The sequence below is a fragment of the Hypanus sabinus genome, chromosome 4, assembly GCF_030144855.1.
Source record: "Hypanus sabinus isolate sHypSab1 chromosome 4, sHypSab1.hap1, whole genome shotgun sequence".
Classification (NCBI taxonomy): Eukaryota; Metazoa; Chordata; class Chondrichthyes; order Myliobatiformes; family Dasyatidae; genus Hypanus; species Hypanus sabinus.
In genome coordinates this window covers 72,750,303-72,763,495 of record NC_082709.1, presented here as the reverse complement: position 1 = coordinate 72,763,495, position 13,193 = coordinate 72,750,303, and the positions used below count along the sequence as shown (strand labels likewise).

The following is a 13,193-nucleotide window of genomic DNA, read 5'->3' as shown; positions in this document are numbered from 1 at the left end:
GGGAGGAAAAAAAGAGGACATGAGTTAAGGGTGAAGGAGGAAAAGTTTAAAGGGAGTATGGGGGGGGGGGTTTCTTCACACAGAGAGTGGTGGGAGTGTGGAATGAGCTGCCAGATGAAGTGGTAAATGCAGACTCACCTGTAACATTTAAGAAAAACTTGGACAGGTACACAGATAAGAGGTATATTGAGGGATATGGTCCTGGTGCAGGTCAGTGGGACTAGGCAGAAAAACGGTTCGGCACAGCCAAGGGCCAAAAGGCCTGTTTCTGTGCTGTAACGTTCTATGGTTCTTAGAACAAGAAAAGTTTGCATCATCTCAATTCTTGTATTTTCAGGCAACTGCTAATGGAAACTACCCACTAGCTATGAACAAAGATCAAAAGGAAGGTCCAAAGATTCTTGAAATTAGAAAGTGTTCAAAGATGCAGTTCTCTGAAATAGTATAATGTGTTGTGAATGCTGGGGAATCAGTCCATGTAATAAGCTTTGATTTCTTGAAGACATTTGATAAAATACTACAAAGGTTGAGGAAATGCAAGCTCCTGGCTTAGTAGGAGATAACAACTTGGCATAAGAACAAAAGGCATGAATGGTTGTTTAGCTACTTATCAAGTACTTCAGTGGTATCAGTGCAGGGAGTGCTCCCAATACTGTAACTTACATGGGGTGCTGAGGGTATTATCATCCGGTGTCATCAGCAAATTGAACAACCAAGTCAAGCTCCTGAAGAGGATGCAACGCTACAACAAGATACACAGTAAATTAAGTAGATAAAGATCTGCCAAGTCAGAAGTACAGCACAGAAACAGAACCTTCAGCCCATCCACTCAATGCCGAAAGCATTTAAACTACCTACTCCCATCAACCTGCACCGGGATTATAGACAACCATACCCCTACAATGCACATTTTTTATCCAAGCTTCTCAAGCATTTAAATTTAGCTCACATGTACCACTTGCGTTGGTAGCTCATTCATACTCTCACAACCCAATGAGTGAAGAGGTTCCCCTCCCTCACATGTTCCTCTTAAACTTTTCACCATTCACCCTTGACCCACTACCTCTGATTGTAGTCCCACTCAACCTCAGTGGGAAAAGCCTGTCTGCATTTATCTTATCTATACCCCTCATAATTTTGTGTATTTCTACAAAATCTTCTATGTTCTACGGAATACAGTCTTAATCTATTCAATCTTTCCTTATAACTCAGAACCTCCAGATCCAGCAACATCCTTGTAAATTTTCTCTGCACACTTTCAAACTTGTTTACATCTTTCCTGTGGGTAGGTGACCAAAACTGTACAGAATACTCCAAATTAGGCCTCACCAGCGCGTCCTTTACAACTTCATCTTAACTTCGGATCTCTGTACTCAATACATTGATTTATGAAGGCCAATGTGCCAAAAGTTTTCTTTATGACCCAATCTACCTGTGACGCCACTTTCAACAAATTATGGACCTGTATTCCTAGATCCCTTTGTTCTACTGCACTACTCAGTGCCCCACCAGTCACCATGCAAGATCTCCTCTGGATGGTCCTACCAAAGTGCAAACCATGGCAGTTGAATATTAAATTCCATCTGCCATTATCAACCCATTTTTCCAGCTGATGCAACTCCCTCTGCAAGTCATGATAGCCTTCCTTAGTGACCATTATACCCCCAATCTTGAAGCCAGTTGCAAATTTGCTGATCCAGTTAACTACAATATCCTCCAGATCATTGATACAGCTAACAAAAAAAAATAATAAAAAGGACCCAGAAACAATCCATGCAGCACACCACTAGTCACAAGCCTCCAGCCAGAGAGGCAACCCTCCTCTACCACTCTCTAGCTTTTTCCACAAAGCCAATGGCTAATCCAATTCAATAACTCATCCTGAATGCCAAGTGACAACCTTCTGGACAAGCTTCCCATGTGGGACCTTGCCAAGTGCCTTACTAAAGTTCATGTACACAACATCCACTGCCTTGCTTTCATCCACTTTCCCAGTAAATTCCTCAAAAAACTAAGATTGGTTAGAAATGACCTACCACACACTAAGCCATGCTGACTATCCTTAATCAGTCCACGTCTGTCCAAATATTTATATATCCAGTCCCTTAGAATACCTTCTAATAACTTTCCCACAACTGATGTCAGACTCATCAGCCCATAATTTCCTGGCTTATCCTTAGTACTTTTAAACAGTGGAACAACACTGGTTATCCTCCAATCCTCTCCTGTGACCAAGAACTTTTTAAATATCTCTGCTGAGGATGTAGCAATTTCTGCACTAGGATCCAAGGGAACACCTTTTCAGCCCCCTGGGACATATTCACCCTTACTTGCCTCAGGTAGCGAACAACTTCTCCTCTGCAATCTGTACAGGATCCATGAAGTTGCTGCCACTTTGCCTCACTTCTATCGACTCTGTATTCATCTCCCAAGCAAATACAGATGCAAAGAATGCATTTAAGATCTCCCCCATATGTTTTGGCTCCAACATGGATTACCATTCTGGTCTTTCAGAAGACCAATTTTTGTCCCTTGCTATCTTTTTGCTCTTAACACATCTGTAAAATCCCTTAGGATTCTCCTTCACCTTGTCTGCTAGAGCAACCTCATGCCTTCTTTAAGCCTTCCTGATTTCTTTAAGTGTTAACTTGCATTTCTTACACTCCATTAGCCTCTCTCTCAATTGTTCCTACTTGTCTACACCTGCTATGCACCTCTTTTTCTTAACCAAAGCCTCAATCTCTTTTGAAAACCGAGGTCCCCTACTCTTTTAATCTTTCCCTTCTATTCTGACAGGGACATACAAGCTTTGTATTCTCAAAATTTCATTTTTTGAAGGCCTCCCACTTACCCAGTCCACCTTTACAAGAAAACTATCTGTCCCAATCCACACTTGTCAGATCTGTCAGATCATTTCTGTTACCATCAAAATTGGCCTTTCTCCAATTTAGAATCTGAACCCATGGATAGGCCTATCTTTTTGCATATTCACTTTGAAACAATAGCATTGTGGTCATGGACACAAAGTGTTCCCCTACACAAACTTCTGTCACCTACCGCGTCTCATTCCTTAATAGAAGATTCAGTAAAGCTTGCTCCCTCATTGGGACTTCTATATATTGAAGTCTCACTAATGGCTGTAATGTCATAATTCTGGGTTTGATCCATGTCCTGAGCTCTTCTGCCTTTTCTTTGATAATTCTTGCATTGAAATATACATAGCTCAGGACACTAGTCACACCATACTCAACCTTTTCATTCCTAAGTTTGTCTGAGGTTTTACCGACATCTGCCTCCATAAACTCTCCACTCTGGTTTCCATCCCCCTTCCAGTTCAGGTGCAACCACCTCTTCTGTACAGGTCCCACCTTCCCTGGAAAAGCCTGATAATCCAAAAATCTTATGCTCTACCTCCTACACGAACTCCTTAGCCATGTGTAAATTGTATAATCTTCCTATTTCTGGCCTCATTAGCACGTGACACAGGTAGCAATCCTGAGATCACAACCCTGGAGGCTCTGCCCTTTTACTTAGCATCTACCTCCCTATACAGAACCTTGTCACTCGTCCTACCCATGTCATTCATACCTACATGGACCATGATATCTGACTGTTCACCTTCCACTAAAGAATTCTGAAGACTTGATCCAAGATGTTCTGGACCCTGGAGGCAATATACCAACATGTCCATTCTCCTATCTCCACAGCATGCCTTTTCTTAACCCTTCCCAACCCTTCCCTTCTATATCACAGACTCAGTGATTTTCCTTTGTTAAGTCATCTTTCTCCCCCCCCCCCCACCCAACAGTATCGAAAGTGATACATCTGTTGCTGAGGCTGGCCACAGGGGTACTCTGCACTGGCTGTTTAACCCCTTTCCCCTTCCTGACTCTCACCCAATTTCCTGTGTCTGCACCTTCAATGTAACTACCTCTCTATGTCCCATCACCCCTTCTGCCTCCCAAATGATCCGGTTCATTACAGGAACGTTCCAACCCACCTGGCATCTCTGCTGTGTTAACTGAGTAAATATAAAAGGAGGAAAGGAAAAAAAAACACTTCAACTTGAGATTTTTTTCTTTCTTGACTGAAGCCTCTCCTCGCTGAAGCCTCAAAGAGCTAAAGCCTAAAGATCGCCACTCCAGTGATGGTGCAGTGCTTGCCCCTCCCTTCCTTTAATTTGCTCTTGCTTTTCAATCGCATACACCAATTGATCACTGGTCAGAGCTCAATTATGCTGTTGCGATCCACCGCTGTCTTTCTGCTTGGTCAGTGGATCTGAGTGAAATCCCCTCCTCTCAAATTTCTGATGCCCAGATTGATCACTGGTCAGAGCTCATGTGGGAAAAACAAAGTTGAAAAATGTCTATTTAGGCAGCAAAAACAAGAATACATTTTTTTGCAGGTACAGAAACAGTGGAATTCTGTCAGATAAAAATGAACATCAAGGAACAAAACCATCAACATCTCTAACCTTATAGAGAAAGTTCGCTCTCCACACCATACAATGCCCTCTTCTCGCTGTTAACATCAAGAAGGTGGAATAGGAGCCTCAGGACTCTCACAGTCAGGATCAGTAACAGTTATTACCCCCTCAACTATAAGGCTCAAACCAGAGGGAATAACTTCACTCACCCCATCACTGAACCATTCCCACACCGAGACTCACTTTCAAGGACTCCTCATCTCATATTTATTGCTTATTTATTACTCTCCTCTTTCTTGCAATATTTGCAGATTGGTTGTTTGTCCTGTTATTTACTGTGATTGCCAGCAAGGAAATGAATCTCAGGGTACTATGTGGTGACATACATATACTTTGACAATAAACTCATTTTGAACTTTACACGAGTCCACAAATCATGCATCAACACAAAGGAAAAGTCCAGCTACACTTCTAGGTACTTTTATATACTTTCTCCACATGTGTTATTAAAGTAGAATGCCAATGCCAAGATTTCAGGTACACTGAGATGCAACTTCGAGCAATGGAAATATTGCTTCCATTGCAAAGTCTATTTAGTTTAATACTGCACAACAGCACATGATGTTCTTTTGAGCAATATCACTAAAGCACTCGAGAATCTGGCTGCTCCAGGTTACATGCAAAACAAATGCCTGTCTGTACCAATAGGACATAAGAAGCAGATAGGACTTCAAGGTTTTGTTTCGTCAACAAATGAGGATAATGGTAAAAGAAATTACATTGCCAGAAGCCATAGAGTTGGATTTTAGTATCTTGAAACATTCTGTGTACAGTGAATATAGATACTAGGTTTGCTTAATAAAGGGGCAACCTAATAAACCCAACTACATTCCCAAAACATGTCTAGGTTTGTATGCCCTTTTATACAAAACACAGCATTTATATAACAAAGTTTTAAAACACATTACAGAAGCAGCATCCAGAAAGATTTGTTGCTGAACCATAGAAGGTGCCCGAGAAATTGGTGCAAAGGAACCTCCAAAACAAAGTTATACTTCCAGGCCTCAACACTGAAGCTACACATTATACCAGGAAAGCATAATCAGAGATACACACAAGGACAGGGCTAAAAGAATGCAGAAATAGAGGGTAATAAAAATAGATAACTAGTCTAATGCAAATGGATGACACAGACAAAGATAAGTTTTAAATTCAAAATGAGCCATACATGATGATACTTCTGACATTTACAGGATAATACAGTCAGCCCTCCATATCCACAAGGGATTGATTCCGGGACCCCTCGCGGATACCAAAATTCACAAACGCTTAAGTCCTTTATTCAACCTGTCTCAATACGGTGGATCTTAGGACCCAACAGAACCCCAAACCTTATTTAACCTGTCTCAGTGCGGTGGATATTAGGACCCAGTGGCAGAGATCTGAATCCACAGTGTTTCTGTTCACAAAAATAATCACGATCGCAATTGAAAATAAAGTGGAAATAATAAAGCGATCAGAAAGAGGTGAAATGCCATCGGTCATTGGAAAAGCGTTAGGCTACGTCGGTCAACGATCAGAACAATTTTAATGAATAAAGTGAGAAAGGCCCTGCCCCGATGAAAGCTACAATTATTACAAAGCAACACAGAGGTTTAATTATTGAGTTTTTGATCCTCACATCAACCCGGCATGGTGGAGAGCGCACTCGATAGCAATCTGTCACTGGATCGAACTTGGGAAGAAGCTCCCGAGCCCGGTGCTGAAACATACCTTCTTAACTGTTTTGTATGCACAGAAAGGTAAAATACTAAGACAAATGTTTGACTAACTGACACTAAATAATACTGGATGTAACTGTTCCGACTTACTGAGTGAGAGAACTTCCGATATTTTTCGATCCCAATCCAGATAATCCATGCACATCCTTCCATATACTTTAAATCATCTCTAGATTACTTATAATACCTAATACGATGTAAATGCTATGTAAAATAGTTGTTATACTGCATTGTTTAGGGAACAATTACAAGAAAAAAAAGTCTGTACATGCTCGAACAACAAGTGCTAGAAGAGCACTTCTGGGTTTTCGCGATTCACGGTTGATTGAATTCGCAGATGAGGGCCGACTGTATTGTTTGGAATTCCAGTAGAGTTTGAGTACTGAGACTTGAAGCTGACCACACTAGAAATCACATCTGAAATAGGTAAAGATATCAACAGGTACAGACTATGGCTGACAATATTATAAAAGTTGCAGAGGGGATACAGACCCCCTCCCCCAAACTACAGGTCTGCATCACGTGCTGGGATGGTGGGGGAGATTAAAGACCATTCTGATAAAGGGTCTCAGATTTAAAAGTTTAACCATTTCTCTTCTGACAGGCTCTGCCCGGCCTACTCAGTAATACTTGTTTCTACATTTGGAACTTGCTTGTTCAGGGGATGAGCTGAAGTACAGAACTTGTGGAAACAGCTCTGTACTAAGGTCTGTCTTTCCAAACTTTAATGGAAGACACACCATGGTAATTATGTTCGTTCAACAATAGATGCAAGATTGCAATAAATCAAAAACTAAGGAAATTGACACCCAGACCTAGATGGATACATGGAATCTGATAGCAATTTTTAACAACATCACTTCAAGGGACAGCAAATAAGAGAGAAATGAATAGCAGATTCATCCAGTGTGAAAAGCCACAAGTAAAATGTCTGGACAAATTAAAGCAAAAACCAATGGCTAGCCCATCCAGCCAAACAATAACTGAGAGGCATTAGAGAAGGATGAACCCCGTCAAAGGGATACAGTGATTAAAAATGTAGCTCAGTGTATTACCAACCCTGTTTTGAAATTTTGATCAGGGCCATTCAGTGCAGCTGAAAAACTTAATAAATGTTATAGGAAGCTCTGTTTAGGAAGACGAAACATGAAACCACATTGGCTGTATTTATCCAATTCTAACCTCCAAGTAGGTTCTGTATTCTAAATTAAAGCCTTTTCTAAGTCACTTGTGCAGAACGTGCTGCAGAGTTTCTTCACCTACTTACTTCCCTGTTTACCACTCACTTCAATGTCTTTTGTAATCGCTTTCCTAACATTGCAAATTATTGTTACCTGCCTCCAAATGTTTCCAATTCTCAGTTTGTCCTGCACCTGGTTTGTAATGGATATTAGCATTCTAACCAAACTGCACTCTCATTGATCTGAATATAGCATTTTATCATGCACCTAGCAACTACAGTACTTTTCATGCACACGTTTAATTTGTTGAATTTTCGGCTCTCATGCATTTTATTTTGAAGAAAATTATTTTTCAAATCCATTATGCAACTTTGACACTATTACAAGCTATACCCTTGTTATGGCTATTTGGGTTACAGCAATTTGCATTTAGTTCCAAATCAAGAGCCAAAAATCTGAATTACTGAATTTGTGTGACAGCAAATTTTCAATCAATATACACACAAATGTACTAAAAAAAAATGGAGTTTTGGGATCACAACAACATATTTATTCTGCAAACCCCTCCCCTAGTAATAGGAGGATCACGGGGGTGGGGGGGCGGGGGTGTAGAGAGTAATCAAGCCGTTTCTGTGAGCACAAGGATGAACAGTGTTCTAGGCTACACAGTGCTTACAAGACTTGAGCTGGGTAATAACATAGTGGTTTGGAGGCCTTGTCAGTTTAATCTGCTTTCACTTATGTGTACCAAGTAATGCATTCTAAAAGCCAAGTACAAGATTAATCCAAGAACTAGCATGTTCCAGACTCAGGTGAAAAAAAAAACAGCTGCAAAGTTTTTTGTGGATTTCTTTTAAATGCTGGGCCTCCACATTTTAAAAATACATTAAACTATTAACATTTATCCAATCATGTAATCTAGGTAAGTGCCCTCAGATCTTTGATGAATAGACCCTAACTTACATTACTCACATAAAATGCATTTACAAAACCAGACAAACTTTGCTCAGTGAACCAAATGAATCACACATTAAAATATTTTAGAATCAAGACAAAGATAAAGCTACAGAATATATAATAGTTCTGTATATTTAATATTCTTGAGCAGCAAGTTTCAGCTACTAGGTACAAGCAATTTTCTGACTTCCATTATAATTATGACTATTTTTTGAGAGCATATAATTCAAGTTTTCCAATCAACTAGCTAAACTGCACATTGAGTTAATAAGTACTTTAGGTTGAGAAGCCACAGAATTCAGGAAGTAGCTACGTAAGTATAAAATGCTTCAATTGGATACAGCATAAATGCGAGATTTTTCTTGTGCTTTGGACGCATGGGATTAATAGAGTTCTTTTTCCAAATTATCATGAAGTACGTTAAACCCAGAAATCACTGCTCCACTGAGGAAGTTATAAATTACAAATGTATTATTGTAGCATTTACTGTACTTGTCACATTCCAGTTTAATTCAAAATATTACATATAGACAAAGCTCAAATCATTCTAAGGAAATGTAAAGTGACAGAAACACTTAGGAAGCTAAAATTCAGTAGCAGAGTAGCGAGCTGTAGGCATTTCAAGTACTTTTATACCAACCTATTAACTGATAATGCAAAGGCCAAGCCCATAGCATTCTGGTTGGACTTCATGAAAAACAACATCCTGTGGCAGAATTGACAAGGCAATTCCTTTGAAAAACTATGTTTACAATGCTCACTTGGTTCAGTTTTCTCAGTAAAATTAAGTTTAGAAAGTACATTCTTTCAAGAGATACCTTGAAATTGTACAAGAAATTGTTCACTGTCAGTTATATTTTCTTCCAATTAAAGATAAACAAAAACGTTGTATGAAAATCATACATATACTTCCAGTTACTATGTTTTTGGCAGCCAAATTATGGTACTTAATTCTTCGAGTTATGTTGGTTTATCCCATCCCCCAATAGGGACTGTACCCTAGAAAAATGCACAATGAACTGTAATTGCCTTATTAGCTGAACTAACTCAAGGCAGCAGTTGCACAATTAGACTCAACAAGGCCAATGAGAGGAGAGAATGACAGGCTAGATTAAATCTACTTTTCATTACATCCAGGACTCCTCTTGGGTCAAAGTAGAAAAGGGCCACGTTTGGTCGTGGTACTTTCTTCAGACATGGCCTACTGACGCTCTCGCCTCAGCTCACGTGAACAATGGCCTAAGCAAGCATAACCCATGCATGGCAAGGGATAGTGATCTGGAAATTTTACTTTACAATGTGTACGTCTACATCAATCGGCTAGAATGAACTCTATACTTGGACTTAAAACTAGAAACTAAAACGAAGAATAATGAACTTGTTGATTATGCTTCCAACCCCAACCCTTCTCCGGATGTTTATTGCGTTGGCAGGTGGAGAAGCCCTTGACTATACCTTTGTAGATGGGAGAGTTCGGGCTCTTCCTTTCTGGGGAGCCCCGGTGTTCTGGAGATTTCCTGTGCCGGACTCGTGAAGAATCTGCTCCTGGGGCCCACAAAGAAGTGGGCGACGAGCAAGGAGAGGTGGTGGCAGTAATGGTGGCCGCCTGGTGCGGCTGTGTCCTGGTGGGACTGCCCCGCGAAGAGGCCGCGATCGTCTGTTGTTGCTGAGTCCTGGTGGGGCTGCTCCGAGAGGCGGCCGTCTGCTGCTGCTGCCGCCCCCCTCCACCAACACACCTCGTTGGGCTGCCCTGCTTCAGCTGGAACGGCACGGTAGCCCTCATGGGCTGCGGTCGGCCGACACCACCACCACCTCCACTGTTATTACTACCACCAGCACAGCAGCCGGTACTACCCCCGCTCGTCGGTGACCCGTTCCGGCGTACACGCTGAGACATCCTGCAAGAGCCGGGGAGAAGCACACACACACACACAGAGTCCCGTGCCGCTGTGAATCCAATCGGATGCCTTCGAGGTGAACTGCCCCCTGTCCGGCGCCGCTACCCTCTCCTCTCCCCTCCCTCCTCACGCACTCTTCCCTTTCTTCTCCCTCAGACAGGAACCGACCACGGCTCGCGCTCCGCACTCCCCCGGGTCGCGCAGGCGCCGCCTCTCACGCTCCCCCGCCGCGCAGGCCCCGCCTCCAGAGACGGCGCATTGGCCGATGCCTCAAGCCCCAGAGTTGACTGCGGCGACGCCGATTGGACGGGGCTGCAGCGTCCCGCCCACCCCTCGTCCTAACCCCGCCCTCTTACTCTACGTCGCGGGGCGTGCGTTCCACGCCTACTCCGTCGCCCCAGGAGACCGCCACCGCCTTCCATTCAAAGCCTCAGCAGCTTGTTGCTTGGGGGTGGGCTGCCGATCGGGAGGTAAACAAATCCGGCCGGTCCTGAGGTAAATGGCGCGCTCTCGTGGCAACGAGGAGAAGCAAGCTTGCTTCTTGCGGGATTAGCATGTAAATAGGGAGAAGTGGAGGAGCTACACCTCGAACTTTGTACATGCCGAGGCAGGACCCGGTGAAGGGAAGAGAGCGGAAGCAACCTGAGTTTGGGATACATTCATAAATGACGTTTTACCGTTTAATAGTAGAAACTATTCACATTTAAAACTGTTCTTCAAGATCTCAGGATCTTACTGATGTTCCATCATTAAGTTAAAATTTTTTTAATGCAGCCCAAGTGACATAAATAGATAATGAAATAATTTGTAATAATGTCTGCGGAGGAAGAAAAAAGAATTAGCATTTTGCATAACTTCGTTTTTGGTTTTAAATTCAGATTTCTAAGGTATGCTTGAAGTATGTTTCATTCGATTACCACCTGCAGAAGGAAATTAAGGAATGGGGCTGCACAATAAATAACACAACAATCCAGAATAGTCAAGGATCTTGGGCTGTATAGCCATGAATCTCTGAAAACAACAATGGTGGTTTGGATGCCATGTTGTGGTGTATGACAAAATCGAAGACAATTGATTGAACTGTGTTAGTATGGCTAGAACATTTCATCTGGTTACTACATTATTGATATTACTGCATTATTACTTTTTCACCATATTCACACATTACACTCTGTTCTTATGTACATAGGAGAAGTAACGCATATCAGAATCAGGTTTAATATCACGGACGTGTCATGAAATTTGTTAACTTAGCAACAGCAGTACAGTGCAAAAGATAATATAGGCAATAAGTCTATCAATTACAGTATATATTACATAGTTAATTTAAACATAGTGCAAAAACAGAAATGATAGCAGTGAGGTAGTGTTCATGGGTTCAATGTCCTTTGAGGAATCCGATGGCACAGGGAAGAAACTGTTCCCGAATCGCTGATTTATCTGTTTTTCTTTAGTATAAGAACAATGAAATAATGCTCAAGATGGTGCAAGGGAAATTATAAATATTTCCAAGACTGAAGAATTTTTGTTACTATTGGTAAGGTTAGGATTTCACTGTAAATTCACCTCTTAACATTTGATCACCACTGTTCCACAAGCCAATCTCAGTTTATGTTATCGAATTTCTGCAAGCAAGACTTAAACTGATCATACAACACACAAATTACTGGAGGAACTGAGTGGGTCAGGCAGCATCTATGGAGGCAGACGGATAGCTGATATGTTAAGTTGCAGGATTAGCATATCAACTGTCCTTTTTTGATAACATTGAAATTTTTTCCAACTTCACATAACTAAAGTTCTGCAACCTTAGCATTATAACAGTAAATGCGCTTTGCAACATCCCTAAAACTTGACATTACTTTTCCAATGTATTAGCAACATACATTTAGAAAGCCAATCATCCTGCACACTTTACCCAAAACTGTACCTCTTTCACCTGAATTCACTTACTGTTACCTAAGTAACTCTGTTGAAAATTTTTACCCAGCAAAATCTTTCAGTACAAATTTCTACTAGTATCCATTAACTAATTTTAAAAAATCATTTTTATTGTAACACCATCTGTAACACCATGGTCAGGGTCAACCATGGATGTTGCATCTAAACTGCTTCCTAAATTAATTTATTTTAAGATATTCATTATTCCAGTTATGCCCACTGCCTCCACAGATTCACTTTCTTTGCTTTCATATAATGTCCTTGCATATATTTCATCTACTTTATCTCTACAACAAGTTGTGTATTTAAACATACAATAATGTATTTGACCAATTACTATAGCTGTCTTTAAGCTGTTCCTTAGAATCCATTTTCTATATCTTTTGCATGTAAAATGCAAGAAGGCAGGAACACATCCAGCCATTAAGTGTCACAACAACATTAAATTCAATGTTTTCAGATTATCAGTATAGCCATTTTAGATAGAAAACTGTTAGCAACACACACACACACACACACACACACACACACACACACACACACACACACACACACACACACACACACAATACAAGAGGAACTTAACAGGCCAGGCAGCATCCATGGAAAAGAAAAAACAGATGACATTTTGGGCTGAGGCCCTTCTTCAGGAAGATAAAGAGTCTTGGCCTGAAACATCGACTGTTTACTCTTTTCCATAGATGCTGCCTGGACTACTGAGTTTCTCCAGTATTTTTGTTTGTGTTGCTTAGATTTTCAGCATCTGCACATTTTCTTGATGTTGATTGATACAAGAGCCATGTCACAGATCAACATTGTTGGGTATACTATGCCTCTCAGTTCCAGGACTGATTATTGTCCTTGGTTCTTGTGAGACTATTTGTGTCTCCACTAGGCAGATCAGTTATCATTAAAAAGCTTTCACTCCCTTTATAAACCAGGATTCCCACCACCTTCTCTTGTATCCTACCCTCCCACACTTGTTCCTTTGTTTTCTCCACTATTCCTC

General features: G+C 41.1%; 1 protein-coding gene across 3 annotated transcripts in view; it reads right to left on the bottom strand.

Moving 5' to 3' along the window:
- Positions 1-10,430, bottom strand: part of fam117bb (family with sequence similarity 117 member Bb) — a 207,805-nt gene extending 197,375 nt beyond the window's left edge. For all 3 annotated transcript variants that reach the window (XM_059967375.1, XM_059967376.1, XM_059967377.1), the window contains exon 1: positions 9,801-10,430. In XM_059967375.1, the coding sequence (XP_059823358.1) occupies positions 9,801-10,242 (442 nt within the window). In that variant the 5' untranslated portion in view covers positions 10,243-10,430. The remainder of the gene's footprint in view (positions 1-9,800) is intronic.
- Between the last annotated feature and the right edge of the window lie 2,763 nt (positions 10,431-13,193).